The sequence below is a fragment of the Crocodylus siamensis genome, chromosome 1 (genome assembly GCF_052110815.1).
Source record: "Crocodylus siamensis isolate JL-2025a chromosome 1, ASM5211081v1, whole genome shotgun sequence".
Taxonomy (NCBI): Eukaryota; Metazoa; Chordata; order Crocodylia; family Crocodylidae; genus Crocodylus; species Crocodylus siamensis.
In genome coordinates, this window is record NC_143395.1 from 271,564,786 (window position 1) to 271,584,211 (window position 19,426).

The window sequence follows — 19,426 nt, forward strand, 5'->3', positions numbered from 1 at the left end:
TCACTAAAGACAATATATATAACAGACAAGGAGTAGGAGAGTTATGTAAAAATAGTTATGTTTGTTTGTTCTCTGTTGTGACACAAAGTTGACGTGTTAATTCCTTTGATTGTACCCATTTGTATTTCCCATGCTTTTTTTTTTAGCCCATGTCCCTTAATATACAATAAACATTTTTAAGCTAAAATTTTCCAAGATGTTTTTCATTTTTTGCACCTCACTCAATTTTGGGGTGTTCATCACGTTGTCTGATTTTTCAGATATCCTTTGGACCTGTAGGCCCCATGAATTTTGACCCAAGGTTTTTCAAATGGGGTGCCAAAAAATGAGATAAAGAAAATTAGTGAACAGTGCTTTCAAATATGGCTGAAAATGCATGTCTTTCTCAGTGTTTCCTGACCTGATGTGGCAGTAGAGAGGTATGCAGCCCCAAACTTGCAGGAAAAGCTTAAGGCAGTATACTGCCTCCTATCATTATGCCTTGCTCTTGTGAAAAACCCAAAGCTACACAAAGCAAGAGCAAAAAATGACCCAAAGGTGTTTTTCATCGACACCTATTACTTGACATTTGAGCGCTGTTTAGACGGTGGTCAAATGTCTCAGGGAACCAAGTTACAGGGTGTTTCAAACTCTATATTTAGGAACAACAACTGCAAGCTATGACAAGAATTCTCTTTTACACTTAGCTTCTAAACTGAGTTCCACTCCAGCCCTGAGCTGCACTCAGTACCATACAGGCACAAAGCACTCAAGCTATTTCAGACACATTTAAAGGATCACAGTCAAGATCTCAGCTGGTTGAAGAGGTGTCTTGTTCAGCATCGAAAGGAGGTATATATACTGACTTGACGGTTTGGAACTTTTTTTATATATAAATAAATAAGCAAGCTAGGCTGAACGTGTCATTTTAAAAACTTTAAAGACCTTTTTATGAATACCTTAATAACTGGCTGTAAGGTGACTTCAATTATTATAGTGCTGTAATTATTTTAACATTATGCAATATATTAATGTGTTTAGAGCAGACTGTTGTTGCTACTGCTTTATAATCTAGGTGTAGTTTAAACAATTTAAAACATAAAAGCTTCTTTACTACTTACTGATATCAGAAAAAGCAAGCTGAAAATTATGATCAGCATATATTTGGTAGTACAAGTAGTACACTTTTCTTTCTATCCATTGGTACAGTTGGTAATATTTGCAGGACATCAGGGTATGAGGGAGAAGTCTTTTTCACTGTAAACTAGCAGGTGACAGTAATAGATTAAAAGACAACAATGATATGGAAAATTTACATTAGTATTGTATTTGCCTGTATATAACAAGTTTGTGCATAACAAACTCTGCATAACAAAGTTCCAAGTAGGGGTTTCACCTCCTCCTTTGTACCAGTTAGGTTTCACAGTGGTGTAGTTCCTGTCAAAGTCTTTTATGAGAAAATGCCCTGCAGCCTTCTGTCCCAAACACCCATTGTACTTGCTTCCACAAGTACAGCAGGGGGTAAGAGACCAGCATTCAGTGTTGTTGTTTTTTACTTCTGCTGCATATGTACAGTAGGATTATTAAAGATAGAAATTATGTTAGTATGTCTCATTGCATTTAAAGCGAATTGAATAAGAAGTCAGTCTGGACAGCTGCACATCCTTCTGTACCCCTTTCAGGAATTATTTTTAGCTGAAGGAGAGAAGATAACCTTTTCCAAAAAAAACTCTTTCCAAAACACTGACTGATTCCTTCTTATCAGATATTCCCATTCATAAGTGATTTCACTAGGAAGCAGGGGAGTAAGGGAATTTGTATCGCATGTCAGCTATTAAATAGCTCCAAACCAAAATAAAAGTGGCATTGCTTTCAAAGTTTGACTCTGCATACAGACCATAAAAGGTAAAAGGTAAGAGGAGGCCAAAAAGTCTCTTGAGAACAGGGGTGTGTGTATGTGCACATATGTATATATGAAATTCAGGGATCAAAAGAAATTTAACTGGCAAAGGGGTTTTTAAATCCTGAGCTGATAGTGAATGTGGACTCTAATAGTCAAGTTTGCAAATCTGATCATAATGCCAGAAATAACATCATGTCAATAGCATAGCATTCTGATTATCTCTCAGAAATATATGGCAAAAGAAAAAGGCTTTATAAAAATATATTAATGAATTGATGAAAGCTTAAATGTAGCCAGTGCTAAGGATTTAGTTGTAACTTAAGCTTTATTTCTATACATGTGATGATAAGTAGTTTTGCTAGAGGTGAATCTGGAGTACGGGGGAAGGGAAGGGAACACTGCCAGAGAAGGTTGTCTATTTTTATTCATCAGTGTGCTGTTGTCCTGATTTCTCTGGCAGTAATGAGGACAGCATGAACTGGTAGGAAAATCACCTCCTCCAAAAGCAATCCTGAACAATTGTATCATACATCTGTCTTTAGGAATCAGTGTCTGATTGCAATCAGTTTCAACACAGACTTTTTCTGAACTTATAACACATTACCTAAATGCAACAGTAAAGCTGTTTGATTTAAAGAAAGACATTTTATAGCAAAAATTTTATTTAATTCTTTAACCATCTATGTTTAATTATGGCCAAAAACTGGCAGAAGTATGTAGCATCAGTTGCAGGGCCTAGATATTAGGGGTGTGTAAAACGGGCCTTATTCATTTCAGATTCGGCCTGAATCGGGGACAGTGATTCAATTTGTTGTCCCTATTCAATTTGGCCAAATCCAAATCTGAAGATTCAATGCTGATTCGGAGAATCAGCGCTTCGGCCATAGAAACAGCTTTAAATATTTTTTCTAAATACCTCGAGGAACCAGGCATGGCTCGTGAACACTGTGATGTGGGGGCAGATGGGGCATCCCACAGGAATGCAAGGGGGTCCCCAGCACACTTGGTGGCAGACTCAAAAGTGGACCAGAAGTACTTCCAGTCCACTTCCAGGCCCACTGCCGAGCACGCAGGGACCCTCTGCCCCCTGTGCACCTCTGGCTTGGCGATTGACCATGGGGTGACCCTGGGTGCCCCCCCAGACCCAGGAAGCACCAGTCACTGAGCTGGAAAGTGGGACAAGGGTCCCCCGAATGCTCCGCAGTGGACCTGCAAGTGGACGGGAAGTGCTTCTGGTCCACTTCTGGGTCTGCCACCGAGTACGCTGAGGACCCCCTTGTGCTCCTGTGTGACACTCCATCCACCCCACCATATCAGCATTCATGAGCCTCCTGGTACCTCGAGTTATGTAGAAATAACATTTAAAGCTGTGTCTATGGCTAAATCATTGAGTCTCTCCAAATTGATTTGGATGGTTCCAATTTGATTCAGAGTGATTAAAGGGTCTCCTGATTCAATTCGGATTTGGAGATTCGGCCACCAAATCTGGCCAAATCTCCACTGAATCGAATCAGTGACTGAAGTTTTGCACAGCCCTACTAGACATACCAAGTGTGGTAGAAACCTTGACTATAATTTCATCACAGATATGCCTTTAAAGCAGACCCACAACTTTTAAAAGCACTTTTGGTTAGTTTCCTTGTTCCTGTATTCATTTTTAATTGTCAGTAGAAATGGCTAAAAATGTCATAGATTTCATAGATGTTAGGGCTGGAATGGACCTTGAAGATCATCAAGTCCAGCCTCCTGGCCCAGGGGCAGGATGTCAGCTAGGGTCAAAGGATTCCAGCAAGATAAGCATCCAAGCGTTTCTTGAATTAATCCAGAGCAGTTGCCTGCACCACTTCTGGAGGGAGTCTATTCCAGGTCTTGGGGGCTTGGACAGTAAAGAAATTTTTCCTTACGTCCAGCCTAAAATGGTCTCGTAGGAGTTTATGACCGTTGGTCCTTGTATTTTCTTGGGGTGGTCTGGTGAAAAGACGTTCTCCCAGATCCTGATGTACACTCCTTATGTACTTATAAGCAGCCACCAGGTCCCCCCTGAGCCTGCACTTATCCAGGCTGAAGAGTCCCATAGCTGTCAGCTTCTCTTCATAAGGCCTGTTCTCTTGCCCTCTGATCATGCGTGTGGCTCTCCTCTGGACTTTCTCAAGCTTGTCCACATCCTTCTTGAATTGTGGAGCCCAGAATTGGATGCAGTACTCCAGCTGTGGCCTTACCAAGGTCGAGTACAGCAGGAGGATGACATCCTGAGATTTACTTGAGAAGCATCTATAGATGCAATCCAGGGTTTTGTTTGCTTTACCAGCTGTGACATCACATTGGTGGCTCATGTTTATCTTGTGGTCAATCATGACTCCCAAGTCTCTTTCAGCAGTGGTGCTAGCAAGCACAGCACTGATGTAAAAATCGCAGTTCGTTTCTCGGGAGGTGAAAAAAACCTTCAGCCACAGACACACTCTATTAGCAACACAAAAGGTATATATTTGCAAATAGGGTCAGAGAGAGAGACAAAAGATCAAACATTCTGCTGCCCCCGAGGGAAACTGCCCAGCTGGCTTTATCCCCTCTCTCCTGACCACGTGTGCAGAAGGAGGAACTTTTACAACTCATTTCCGATTCATACAAACATGTATGTGAATACGTCGAATCATACGTCGCATGTGTATTATAATTAACTACTTAAGTATGCGGGGCGGATAGGCTTATATGTATTAATTCATTACGCATGGGCAGACAGTACCTGAGGTTACAAAAGTCTGAATTTTCCTTGCTTCAAGGCTAGAACTGCAATTTACTCTTATCTGCATGAGAAAAGCTGAGGAGTATATGCTTTACTGTAACAAAGAGATAGTAACTTTGCAAAACAAAGAGGGAGTGATACCTTAATACAAAGAGCTCTCAGTAGCTCTCCCAGTTCTCTCACCAGGGAGGGCTGACAGCTGCACTGTTTTAACAAGACTTATTGATAATGCATTTTTAATAATATTTCTAACAGCACTGTCGAGCCTATAAGTATGCTATAGGTATTTTTTCCCCCAAGATGGAGTACCTTGCATTTATTGGTATTGAATGTCATCAAGTTTGTGTCTGCCCGCTTACTAAGTTTATCCAAGTCAGCCTGGATCACTAGCCTGTCCACAGGTGTGGACGCTATGCCCCAAAGTTTAGTGTCATCAGCGAACTTGGCCATTGTGCTAAAAAGATAATAATAGATATAGATATGAAATTGTTTAAGCTGTCTCCTGTTTGACATTACTACAATGCAAGAAGCATCTGGAGCCATGCAATTTATATGTGGAAAGGGTTTTAGTTACCTCTACAACTTAGAACTGGCTGCACCAACTTAAACCCCAAAATGATTTGCTAAGACACAATGCGTTTCAGCTTGGAGAGCATACTTTACAGCCTAAGGTCAGCAGACGCATACAAAAGGTCATTACACATACTTCTAAAGGTCATTATACTAGAAGTCAATTTTGTTAAGATTTTGTACTGACAATTGTATAAAATTTTAAAGGCATTGTGAAGATGAGGTGAGGACAAAGCTACAGACCTTTTATGGCAGTCCCTGGGAAATGATTACAGGTTGTCTGTCAGGGCTTAAGGCATGGATAGACCAAAGTGCTTTTTCTTAATGCTACCTCTGGGCGACAGTAAGGATCCTATAGTGAAGAATTCTTCGATTCAGTTACACTGTTTCCATTGTTAATCCTCTTCTCTTCCCCTTATTTGTCATTTTTGTCAGCAGTTTAGGGCTAAACCTGGGGGATTAAGTATGCCACAAAAGTAGTTAACATCCATCCAATGCTATTTCTTATCTTTTGGTAAGATTTGCTTGTCTTTCCTTATAACTAAACAGGCCAAAAACTTACATTGGCCTATCCCAAATAATGTCCCAAACCTAAAAGAAGGGAGAAATAAGCAGGTCCAAATTCAGCCCAATGAGATTACATGACTAAAACTGGTAGAAGTATGCTGTTCCTGTTTTTTCACCTAGTTTTTATTAATCTCATTAGCTTTAGCTTGAATATGATAAAGTAAATACCTCAGGATTTAGCTAGACTATTATATATTAATTCAATAACCAATGGTATTTCCATGTCTAAAAGCAATGGTCCCTGTTCTTAATTTTTAAATAAATTCTTATGATATTACTTAAAAAAATAATACACCCACTTAACACAAATCTTTGAAGGAAAATTCTTCTGTGGCCTGAAAATTGCCAAAGTGGACTGACTGTAAGAATTTAAGTGAATCTTAATTATTTGTAGTCAATGCATTTCTAATTTTGAGACTTTTTAAGGGTTTTTTGAATCAGGAGTTGAATCAGCTTCTGTTTCTCAAAAGTTTGTGTATACCATTTTTATATTTGTAAGGACCAGATTCCAGCTCAGTTTCAGTGACCCCTTTTTCTATAAAGCAAAAATAAAGGTACATTGTTTGTTGCCAAATGTTTCCTTTAAATGCTTCTTCATTGTAAGAAACAATTAACATTTTAAGAATTTCTGATCTCCTGTCATTATAGTTTTTAATGTGAAAGTGATAGGTTCATTTCTTGCTATTAAAGATTAACCAGCAAAGCTCAGGTGTTCTCACTCCCTCAGGTTTTTAGGAGTAACTAAGCAACTCCGAAACTGAGACTGAAAAACAAGATGGGTCGATGAAATGGATGCCTGTCAAGAAGCAGCATGGGTTAAGTTCTAGTTTATCAAGCTCTGCTATCTGAATGTCAGAGCCTGTAACACTTTCTCATTTTGCTTGCAGGGGTAAGGCTCTCTCTTAAAAATGTCAAAACAGCCAGCTTCAAATGTCAGAGCCATTCAGGTAAGAGATAGTATTTACGTTTCTAATATAATAAAATAATAAATCTCTACATCTGTTGCTTGACAATCTGTATTTTGTTTGAATAAAATAACACAAAAGTGCTAAGTAGTGATTATTTTAGAGAAAGACATTTAACCTTGGTAGACATGAAAACACAAGGATTCTGACACAAGGTTTTGCTGATGATCTAGGCAGAATAAATGATAGATTTTAAAAATAGATTTCCCCTGATAAATTGTACTTGTGGATGGGACAACCAAACCACAGACTTTCTGTTTATATGGCCGATATGTATTCTGAATAAATCCCATTCCTGCAAATGCTTGGAATTTCTCTAGGATTAGTGCCACTTTGGTAGAACAATGAGAAAGATAGTTATTAGTGTTTATGTTTTCCCCTCTTCCATTTTTGTACCAAAAAAAATATCTTCAGCATTTTATTTTAATTGTATTGAGGTTCAACAAGACATTTTATGAGAGAACAAAAATACATGGAATTAGAAAAATAAATATATTTTCTTAAGAAAAAAACATTGTTTCTGAGTTTGCATGGGATGGCCATGTGCTTATTTCTAGTGAATTTTAGTTCTTACATCTCTTTGCAAACATTAGTTGCTAGAATTTTCATAACACCCCTGAGAAGGAGGTACAGAAATATTACGCCCATTTTTCAGTTGGCAAAACTAACATCTTGGTGCTATTTTAGCTGAAGTCAGTTGAAAAGCGTCTTGATTTCAATGCAAGACTAAAACAGTAAATATTGTACATATTTTAGATATTAACCCAAAGGTTAGTGTTGACATTTTTGGGCTCTCCCTGATCTAGGATTTCATGCTTTGTATCCCCCAGATAGAAGTCATATTAGATTTTACATTATAAATGATCTCAGCCAAAAGGACAATATGGTTCCTGAAATGCAAATGACAAATCCTGTTAAATACACTTTTGTAATACATTTCCCCATGATATTGATCTAAAATTTGATCTGTTTCCTCAAACCCTTAAAACAGTATAAGAAACTCAAACAGAATTTATCATGGCTGACCTACTCTCAGGTTTCCCAGGATAAAACTAACCTAGCTCATCAGGGTATTGGGAAGATTAATTAGGTAATGGTTGCACAGCATTTTAAAGTGAAAAGACTCCATACCTGCTATTTGTGATTATCATCATTAAGTATGGTTGAGCTAAGCAGAGATGACTTCTATAAGCATACAAGTTACTGCACTTTGAGTACAATCCTGGTGCCATTGACATTTATGGAAGTCTTGCCATTGATTTCAACGAGACCAGATTTTAACACTTTTTATATAAAATTAAAAAAAAATTGTATTATTAACCCACAGGTTTAAGGGATTTATAACACTGATTTAAGAGCTTTAAGCACTATAAAGATTAAATATTACATTTATATTACACATAAGCCTATTCTACAAAGTTCTTTTAATTATATTTCTTTGCTTTTTTTAACATAAAAACAGGGGTGATAATATAGTGTTTTGTAAGTTTCAAGGTTAATTTCCTTAAAGTTTCTAAAATTAATATTGCTTCTAGTTTGTGCATAAACAGAATGAATAACATGTAATATATTTTTTAAAATTTAACCTGGAAAATACTAAATTTAAGACTAAAAAGTAAAAGGTATTAAAAGTAATTTTGAATCACTAATGTTTGAAAAGAAACCATTACACATTTTGTTTTTTTTTTTTAATATTTCTAGTAAATACTGTGTTGGAAACAGTTCCAGTAAGAAACTCACCCTCCAGTTGATGACTATTATACTTTGAACTTATCTCAGAGCCATGTTACATCAGTTATTTTGATACATTATACAGAGTCATGGATTATAAGCCTTTACTAATATGTACTGAGATCATCAGATGCATAGCTAGGGAAATGACAGTATATACTGTGCCACAGATACAGAAATTTAGGGATCTATTCTTATGCACTAATGTGACAGGATATAACAGAAGGGGCTCTCAAATGCTGTCTATAGAATTAGTTAACAATACATTCTGTCAATATAATCATTCTTGATTTTCCTTACAGATCAGTGCTTCCTTGGATCAGGGCTATAGAATTCTGATAATCTTCCAGTTCCTCTTACCTTACTTTTAACATGACTAAATTCAGCTGGAGCTAGAGTTTGTTCATTGGACTGAAAGAAATAGTCGTGACCACATTCAGATCTTACCAGTAGCATTCCTAAATTAGCCTTACAGGTTGTAGCAGCACATGAAGGCTAGGGACAGGCATTATACATAAACGGGTAAAAGTGACTGAAAACCAGTTCAAATCTGTAACACAACATGGGCAGAAACGTGCATTTCCTTGGGGACAAACAACAGTGGCACAATATATGCCACTGCTGCTTGTCCCTCGGAAACGCCCATGCACACGCACTTCGGTGTGTGGCACGTTGCCCCAGGTGGGGTAGGAGAGGCTGGGGTCAGCACCTGGGCTGGCTCCAGCAGCCTTACCTGGGGTTCTGAGAGCCTCCGGGGGCTGCAGCAGTGGTGATCCTGCAGCAGAGAGCCTGGCCAGCAGCTGTAGCATAGTTCTGGCCAGCCAGCCTCCAGTTTCTAGCGGTACATGCTGTTGCTGTGTGTGCTTCCCCCTTTTTTTAAGGCACTTTTTTAAGGCTCTCCCAGTGTCAACACCCCCCCCCACACACACACACATTGCATATTAGCAGTGCAGGGAACGCCTACATATGCAGCGTGTGCAGAGCTGCAGACAGGCCTCTGGCTCTGCATACAGCATATCCATGCTCATCTGGACAAGCCGTAGAAGTTCAATACACATAAACCATTTTCAAAATGGCTCAAACCAGTTTAAATTAAACCTGGATGGATGTAGTATCAGACTTAACTGATTTAGGTTAAATTGGTTTATTGAATATCTGTCCCAGATCCTCTCCAGATTCAAGTTAACTCACAGTCCCCCAGAATCCCAGGATGCTTTGCACCTCCCCTACAACCCCCCCCCCCCCCCCCCCTGCACAGAGTGAACAGGTTAGCTTTGGCTCAAGTTGTCTGCTCCAGCTGAGCAGGGAGGCATGCTCTTGCATCCCCCGACTTCTGGCCAAGGGCCACTGCAGGCACGTGGCTACATTTCCAGAATCAAAAATGAGCATTTCACTTGCTTAATCAGTTCCATCTACACAGCTTAGACGATCCTGTGAAGATTGAAATGATTCAGCTTTGGGCTTATTGCCTGTCTATACTTAGCCGAAAAGAGCAAGCTACCTGGTCTAGATATCCTGTCTCTACAGAATTGCCAGCCAGAGAAAGAAAGAAGTGTATAAACATTTATCTTATTCTTTCCCACAGCAGCACAGGTTACTGAATATTCAATAGACATTGTATTTCATATTTTCAAACACCTTCCTTACCAGCTCTTCCAGCACAGTTGTCAAGGAGGCTTACTCTTATTATACAATATTATTTAGGCCACTTATAGAGATTAGTTTTCTACTGGGAGAATTACCATGCAGACATTCAAGCTTTTTCTCTGGATCAAAAATGGCCACTCCAAGAGAAAAATAACCTGGTAGAAATAACTTCTGGGAAAGTTTTCCCCAAGAGACTGAGGCCAGGTACAAACATTAATTACATTATAAGTGATTGGAAACTAGTCTATACACATAACAGAACAGAAGTTCAGCACACATAAATTGGTTAAAAATGTTGGAACCTGGTCTAAGATTTGTCCTCCCTCACCTCCCACCACCAAAGGTGAATGTTCACTACTGATCTAAACTACACTACTTACAGAAAACCAAGTCACTGAGATCAATTCTGGCTCAGGATTTTTTAATGTCTGTACCTAATCTGAACATCTGCTTTCACTGAGCCTGGTCCCCTTGCTCTCCTGCTACTCAGCTGAGCAACTTGGGGCAGGGATTGGAGGAGACAAGGAGAAGCCAGCAGGACCAAGAATTGGGTTCAGGAAGATTCCGCCCAGGGTAGCAGGGCAAACTCCTTGCCTGCTTCTCACATCAGAGTTCCGGGTGTCTGTAGTGGGCAGGGACTTTCCTGGAGCTTAGTGGAGGGAGCAGTGCTGCAAGCCTGCCACCTGGCTATCACACCAGAGTCTCTGGATGAAAAACTGGCAGGGGTATTTGCCCTGCTGCTTCAGTTCCCTAGGAATGGGAAGACCAGAATAACCTGTGGGATCACCCCAGTCTGGACAAGAGATGAGGATTAGGAGAGAGAGTAGCTGCAGATTGAACATCTCTACTGCTCCCTCTCCCAGAATCATTTCTAGTGGAAATTTTCCCGTGTGGATTTGGTGCCTATGTGAATTTGGCTCTTAGTCTTCTCGTGCCTCCATTCCTCTCCTTTACTGTGGAGAAAATAACACTTCCCTACCTTACTAGGGTCATTTTGATACTAAGTAAATTAAAGATCCTAAAGTGTTAAGATACCATGGGTGCCATGTAAGTACTTTAAATAAGCATCTAATGTTTATGTTCTCCTAACAGCCATTGGGAGTTTTGTTACCAAATGAACTTCCAGAAGCAGTCCACCCTACTTGCATCCAGAAGGGAAACTGGGCTACAGGAACTAATTATTTCACTTTGCTAATTACTGGATCCCCATTAATGTATGTCTTTAAGTACAAATACTATGATTATTTGTTTAGTCCTTCCAAAATTCTGCAGTTCTGCTTCTGTCACAAAGTGGAGCACCTGTTAACTTTCAAGTAGATATCCCTTTTTCCTAACTGTAGGTCAGTATAAGATTCTTAGGGTTTACAGAGACTTACTGAACAATTAAACTAAATCTAAAATCTAAGTAAACTAGTAAAATATCTTTCAGCATTATACTTTGTTTCTACATTTCTTTGTATGACATTCCATTGGTATAAATTCAATGACAATCAAATTCATGGGTAACATCAAAATTGGAAGGCTAGTACCTATATAGACAAAAAAAATAAGCTAGACTTGCAAAGTTAATCAAATAGATCAAAGCACTAAGTCTACAGACAATTCTTGGAAATGAAATCCTGATAAATATATGCATTCAGTGTATTTAAGCTTGGAAATAAGCTGCACAACTTTAGAATTGGTAGTAAGTGTGGGATTGTTCAGCCTGCTGTACTCATTACATTTAAATATATAGTTTTCATTTTGTCTCTTTAGTGCCATCTTAATATTACAGTTTTATATAAGCCATCACCACAGTTACATTGGCTAGGTATGAGATGGAAAACTTGAAGATGAAAAAGGAAAGGGGCCAAAAAAAGAATTTTTACCTTGAAAAGCCACTTATGTGGAAAAAGTAGAATGCCACTGCTCCAGGGCCAACTGTGTGAAAATACTGCAGTTGCTACAGATTTAAGACTTCACAAAATTCCACAGGGCAATTCCTTTTTTTTTTTTTTTTTTTGTAATTTCTTTGTGGCAAATCACAATTTCCCTCTCACAGGCTAATATCAACATCCCAATGGGAGCATTCCGACCTGGTGCAGGACACCCTCACAAAAGAAAAGAATTTACACCAGAGGTGGAAGAGGTAAGAAAAAAGTAAAACTTAAATGCAATGTAGAACCTCTATAGCTGATATGCTGCTCAAGCCCTTTTATCTAGGCCAGGGCTGTCTAACTGGTTGCATGTGGGCTGCATGCAACCCACACAAGGATAAGGTGTGGTCCCTGGGCCCATGCCTGGCCTCTGCTCTCCCATCACTCCAGCTGCAATGGCAGTCAGCATCTTTGGGTTCCCCCTCCCTCTTCTGTCTTGCACTACCTGCTCCCACCCCAGTGCAGTGCAGACGGGGGAGATGAAGGCGAGCCTGGGGTCATATGGCATACAGTGTAATAGGAAGGGCAGGCACACAGTGCAGCAGGAGAGGTGTGGGGGCACAGTGCACAGGTGCAGTGTGCACAGGTGTGGGGGGCTGGGCACAGGTGCAGTGTGCAACAGTGGGGTACCTGTGTGGTGCAGCAACAGGAACATCTGCAAGGCGTGTGGCCTGGAGGGCCTGTGACTTGTTCTGGTGCACTCATGGGTATGCAGTCCCTGCTGGTGTTTGGACCCCAGCCACTTTGGACAGCTCTGATCTAGGCCACAGCAAAATACCAGTCCTAGGGACCATATCCATTTATTCATCATGACTGGAAACAAGTCAATATCTACTGAATGCATTGAATGTACTTAGTTTTAGGTTTGGTCTATATTATACAGATTTGTCAGCATAGCTAGAGGTATAAAAAAATCAGATAACTAAAATAGCAAAACCCCCAGTCAAGATGCAACTGTGCTGATACAAGAGGGCTTCCGCTGGCTTCGCAAGTGCTTGGAGAGATGATGTAAATTTACCAGTAGAAAAAGTCCTTCTGTACCTGCATCTCCCCTATGGGCTCTGGTAGTAGACCCTTGTCAGCCTATCTATGGCAGCAGCAGCTCTATAGTGTAAACAGACACTTTATTGCTATGTGTGGCAATATAAATAAGTGCTGAGGTATACAGTTATCTTTAGTTAAAAGGACAGCACCTACATTCAGGCATAATGGGAATACAAAGCTATACTGACTTCAGTGGCGCCAGGTTTTCACCCAGGATGCTTATTTCACTGTTGGTTCACAGAATGCAAGAGAATAACATGATCCTCACTGCAAAACAAAGGTGGAGGAAATCTCCATTACTCTCTGCTATGTAGTAAAACCTATGTGATAATCATTTTGGACCAGACTTTCAAAAAAATAATGCCTACATAATAGTCATGAAATACATGTGAACAAAGAGATATTACATATGAAGATTATACGCTTGCAAATGAAAAAGGAGTCTTAAAAACTCCTTGTTACTCCTAAATACATGTTTAAATGCTTGTTTTGTACGTTTAACTGTTTTTCATGTCTGTATTCTGCAGAAATATAGATGCTGAAATTTGACAGCTGAATATTTATACATAGCCCATTAAATAACTTATATGGGAATTTATCTGAAAATGTTAATGTTAACCAAGACTAGGCATGGCAGTCACATTTATGGAGAATATTAACATGTCTTGTTTACAATGGATCTACATAGCAAATAAGAACCACTGAGAGAAGATATAACCATAGGAGAGAAAAGTTTGAGAAGTGCTAGAATTTTCACAAAAGCCCCGATTCCTTTAGCTTTATCCATCAGTTCATTTAAATAATTTTCATAATTATTTCATGATATTTTTCTCCTTTAAAACTTGTATTGTGATTTGTACCTTTTATAGACATTGTCCTGCTTTTATTTCCCTTTTATAATGTTGGCTTCTGCATTCAGCATTGTTCAGCATAATACCCTGGAGGATAGGGGGAGGGGGAGGGAGGGAAAGAGAGAGAAAGAGAGATTCTTTTTAAAGATTGCCATAAATACAGATATCCATTAACACGATGAGTGCTATTACGCAACATCATATCAAAATTATTTGCACCAACTTTTGACACTTGGAATTTATGCTGCTTTCTAAGGTTCTCATAAGTTTTAGAAATAACGCCTGTATTTGTTCCAACTTTACTACCTGCTTGAAGAAACATATGTAGCATCATAGGAAAGTAGAGCTGGAAGGGACATCACAAGATCATCTGGTCTAGCCCTCTGTTCCAAGCAGGGTCTTCCCTGACTGAACCAGCCAAGTGTCTGTCTGTGGGAAGTGTCTGTCTATGGTATATGCTTAATACATGCTAGAAACTGAGGCCCAGACTATGGCCTGTTCCCTGACTCCCCTGTGCTAATGCAGGACTGACATTTCACAGGCTGCATGCAGCCTACAAGGAATTAATCTGCAGCCCCCAAGCTCCCTATGGCAGCTGCTCCCTTTATTGCTCCAGATGCTCCTACATTCAGGGCCTCTAGGCACCCCCTTTCTTCTCTGGCTTTCATTGCTTGCCCCCACCATAGGCGGTGGGGCAAGGCAGGACAGCACAGCTTGGTGCAGTCTGCACCACAGCAGCCTGCAGCCAAGGAGGTGATGAGGCTCTACCTGTGTAGGGGGACTGTGGCCCCTGCTGGTGCAGCCCCCAGCTGCTAAGTTGGATGGTCCTGCGTTAATGCATTAAATCACCATTTCCATCATATGGAATGTTGCAAACTTCACAGAATTAGTAATCCTCCTCCCTTGCAGCTGGGTGGCAAGAAGTAGGGAGTAGGTGAAGCCTTCTGCCATCTTCCAAATATCCCTTTTAGTATATACGGCACTTCAAGACCTGTATGTTACACTGGGGATAGACCTAATACAATTTCCCCCTTCCTGAACAATGGTAAGACATGGGGGAAGACTGTTACTCCCTAGTGTGCTCTAGGAGCAGTACTGAAACACTGATGACCTAGTCCTGTATAAGGCATCACAGGGTAGTTTAGGACACATCAGTCTTTATCCCCCAGCTATTATAGTCATGTAAAACATGCAATTTCATTTACTTAAAAGGTTAATCTTGTTCTCCCTTCTCATCAGTTTCACTGAAAATCAGAGCAGAAGAATTTTTTTTTGTTTAATTCCTTTGTATGCATCCAGGTAAAAATGCTCTGCTTACAGAACCTTTTTTTTTTTTTGGAGAGTGGGTGGTACCCTGATCCAAATTTCTTTTGAAGAAGGTATTTAGGAGAGAAAAAAAACAAAATGACCTTGTATGCTCCATTTGTTTCCCTGTGAAAAGAAATTAAACTGTATTTTCTATTTAGTGATTACCTCACTGAAAGAATGCAACAGCTATTAAACAGAAACTAATAAAGCGTGCATGAAGGCTGCTGCTTGAAAAATAAAATAAATGACATAGTAGTTTGGTTTTAATTTTATTCAGTTGGATACTTAAATATGGCTCTGCTCTTTGATAAGTTAAATGTTAGATATGAGACAAAAAGTATGGAATGGATGTTTCTCTGCCAAGCCAATAGGATGATGCACATGAGTACAGGCAACTGAATCAGGCTAATAGGCTATGTACGAAAGAAATGCTACCATGGATTTGTCTTTCAGCTTTTCCTGTTTCTTTGGCTGTTGCAATATAATCCATGGTTCTTTCTTTCAGATGGTTAGAGGCAAACTTCTTCTTAACAATGCTCAGTAGTTTGGACTGCATTTTATGAACGTAGCTACCAAGGCTAGAGGTTATGTAGGTTTTATGCAGCAAGCTGAACTGCTGGTAGGCTTTTTTATGCGTGTGACAACTGAGTGAGACAGCATTTAGCAAGCAAATTGAGTGGGAGAATATGTGAATTTTAAAAAAAAAGTGTTGTTTGTTCCACTGGAAAGTCTTTTGCATACATTTATTTAGCACCATCATGCATCTAATTCATCTCCAGACCTCTAATAATACAGGAGGCCATGTTCTAATCTCAGCTGCCCAGTACACATTGCACTCATAGCGAGGGATAATTTGAGGTACAGTTATAAACTTCATGCATTTTAAATTAGAAAGTGACCCAAAGAAGAATTTATAGAGTGGAGCATCTCCAAAATAGCCAAGGCTTACACTCTTGCAAAGACCTACATGTATTACACAATTAAATTTGTATTGCAAATGTTTTAGGGGAGAATAATTTTTTAACCTGGTCTCCCATCAAGACGGGTTCAGTGGTGAGCTCACCTATCAGTGCACCCAGTTTTTTCACTGTCCTGGATCCGCTATTACCCATATACAGTATTGTAGCTACATTGTGTCTGGGACCTCATTCCTTTCTGCTTATTCAGCTTATCAGGCAAAGAAGGAGTATAAGACAACATTACTAGTTAGTTATCATCTGTGACTACTGAGATCTTGTCCTGCTTGTATCTCTACAGCAGATATTAATTTGTTTATTCTCCTGATATGCATTTCCAAAATCCTTATATCATGATCTTACAGGGATATTGGACGGTATACGTATATATGCAATAAAATGTATTCGACTACGATTAAACAACAAAGTCTACTGTAACGGTATGCTTCCTGTATATGTATAATTACTATTATATATAATTACTATACATTTAAAGGAAGCAGACATATATACATATTGTTATGGTAGAATTCATTATTGCTTAAACGTAGTTAAATACATTTTGTTGCTTACAATAGCCTTTGTAAATTAGGACTTGATTTAAACTGCAGTCATTTATATATATATATATATAATGGGCACAAACATATCCAATTATAGCAGAGATATATATATCTCTGCTATAATTGGATATGTTTGTGCCCATTAGGTGTTCCATGTCTGTAAAGTATAATACAGGTTTACTTGTGGTAGGGCTGATGAAAAGCAGATTTTAAGTAAGCATGCAAAAGTGGCGTATTTTAATAGGAATGGAACACTGAGAGGAAATCTCACTAGGCATTTTACTTAAAAAAGACAAACAGCTGACCACACTCTTTACAATTAGAAGCTCGCACGCACATGAGTTATTTTTATGAACTAGTGATACAAAATTAAATTTACCAAGCCAGTGAATCTTATAGTAGCCCCAATTGTCAAGAAATGGTGAAAAGCTGATGAGGTCCAGAAGGTCAATTAAAAAAAAATGCTTATTTATCTGCTATTTCTCCCTGAGATATTTGAAGTTATCTTTTTCTGAGTTAAATTGAGTCAATCAATACTATATGACTTATGGAACCAATGACAAGCTACCAACAGTTTGAATTTCCAATATCAGATGTCAGATATCAAGAGCAACCTGTTCACAGTCAATTCACAGAGAAAAACGACAGAGAAATCTAAAAACAGTGGTGTCTAGTAAATCTAAGTAGTGAACTAATTTAAGAAAAATCTATGATCCTTTAAGAGGATATTCCTTGAACAAGAGAGAGAATAAATTCATTAAATTATTTACAGTAAAACTATTAATTTACTGCCAGTCACAAATGATGTGCTTTAGGATAATCTAGAATCTGGACCCAAGAAATCTTATCTTCTTTGCTGGAAAACTGCTCTACAAGGAACAGGCCAGTCCAGATCAGAAGTCTTCCTAAAGGATATTCCCAGCTCAGTCATTCTCAACTGATATGCCTGCAGCACCCTGGGGTGCTGCGAGATCCCATTAGAGGTGCCACAATACCCAACCCCTATCTGAGAAGGTACATGCTGTCTTCCCATCTGGCTCTCTGGGCATTTATGCACATATTTTTCTGTCCTGTGATGTGCCAGAGATCCACCGCATGTGAGCTGAGGTGAACTACGCTGCGCTGTGTGCAGTTGTATAAGTGGCAAAATGCATGTCAGCGTGCAGAAAATGGTGGTGGTGCACTTTTGAACTAAAGCACCTCTGGTCTTTAGTTCAAAAGTGCATTTTCTCAGTGCTGACGCGCATTTTACCACTTATACAACTGTACACATCACAGCACCCGGCACTTTTCAAAGTGCTGGGTGCTGTGGCACTTGCATATGTAAAAATGCCCTCTCTGTCTGCCCCAGCTGCTTCTGTAGGGATTGCTGCTGCTGCTCCCTTCCTTCACCTTCTCTATCCACAAGCAGTCCCTGCATAATAAATTTAGGCACATTAATTGCACTTGTAGACATGCCCAGTGATAGTCATGTATGATAGGGCCTAACAAAACAGGATCTAGCCCAGCTATAACCTTTAGATACTATCAGAATACAAATGTTAAAGAATAATTATAGATAGCAGGAATTAGAGAGAGATTCTTGCTGAGTTCAGTAGGCTCTGGATCAAGCTTCAGAACCCATATTAACTCTCCTTACAGCTCTGTTCTTCGGGGACACTGAAGGTTTGTGGGATTACAATCCCAGGTTCAAGGCATGAGGTTTGTCAGCAGCTGCACAAGATAGTTACATCATAAGAATAGACAAAAGTTGTTTTTTCTTTAAATAAAGAAGGGAGCTTTCTTCTTTGGAGGGATCCATCACCCTTTTCCCCATTGACTGTCTATCATTCCCTTAACATTGTAAGAAAGGACATGTAAATCTTTGTGCACTGAGTGCACATTATTAGTTTATTTTTCAGGGTATATTCTTTCAGGGCATCTAGCAACCAAGTTAATCTTTCCAGTTTGTCCAGTTTTGTTTTTGTGATCACATTTAGCATTGAAAGAAGCTTTTCACATTTCCCACTCAGCCGACCTACATTTATGCTCAAGAGATTCCTGTTGTTGTGAGGTGACTGCTTTTCTTTCTGCAGAACCCTCCTCCTTCTACAGAAGAAGAAAAGGAGAAGAAGCTTCTCCCAGGAGCCAAGAAACTTCCAGGCCCTGCTGTCAACTTATCAGAGATTCAGAATATAAAGAGTGAGCTGAAATTTGTCCCCAGAGCTGAGCAGTAGTAGAAACAAACAGGTTAGTAAAAGATTTTTTTCTTTCTTATTCCTCCAGGAACTACTGGCTGTTCCAAAGCGCATATATGTCAAAGGAAAGCTTTCTGTTGACTTCAGTAGGCTCTGAGTCAGCCCTTACATTGAAAGAAGTATATAAAGTAGAAGCATAAAACTAAGATATAAAATAGAAGCATATTCCATTGGAATCCTACAGCATTTAAAACCCAACATTTTTAGTAGAGCACCTGGGGGTTTGCATATGAATTTTTTTGTCATGTTCTAGCCACATGAACAAAAATCCTCTGCTATCCTGAATACTGCAGTCAGCCAAGTTATTTCCTCAGAAACATACATATCCCTGTCTGTACAAAGCATGAGTCAGAGTATACAACTTATATATATGGTCTACAAAGAAATTAATTATAATGCAGGGAAGCTAGGTTAGCAAGTTTTCTTTGCTTCCTTTAGTATAACAT

General features: G+C 39.3%; 1 protein-coding gene across 1 annotated transcript in view; it reads left to right on the forward strand.

Moving 5' to 3' along the window:
* Positions 1-679: 679 nt before the first annotated feature.
* SMPX (small muscle protein X-linked) overlaps positions 680-19,426 on the forward strand; it is a 67,179-nt gene continuing 48,432 nt past the window's right edge. The window contains exons 1-4 of the mRNA XM_090062356.1: positions 680-831; positions 6,650-6,709; positions 12,147-12,233; positions 18,819-18,972. Of these exons, the coding sequence (XP_089918482.1) occupies positions 6,671-6,709; positions 12,147-12,233; positions 18,819-18,959 (267 nt within the window). The 5' untranslated portion in view covers positions 680-831; positions 6,650-6,670 and the 3' untranslated portion in view covers positions 18,960-18,972. The remainder of the gene's footprint in view (positions 832-6,649; positions 6,710-12,146; positions 12,234-18,818; positions 18,973-19,426) is intronic.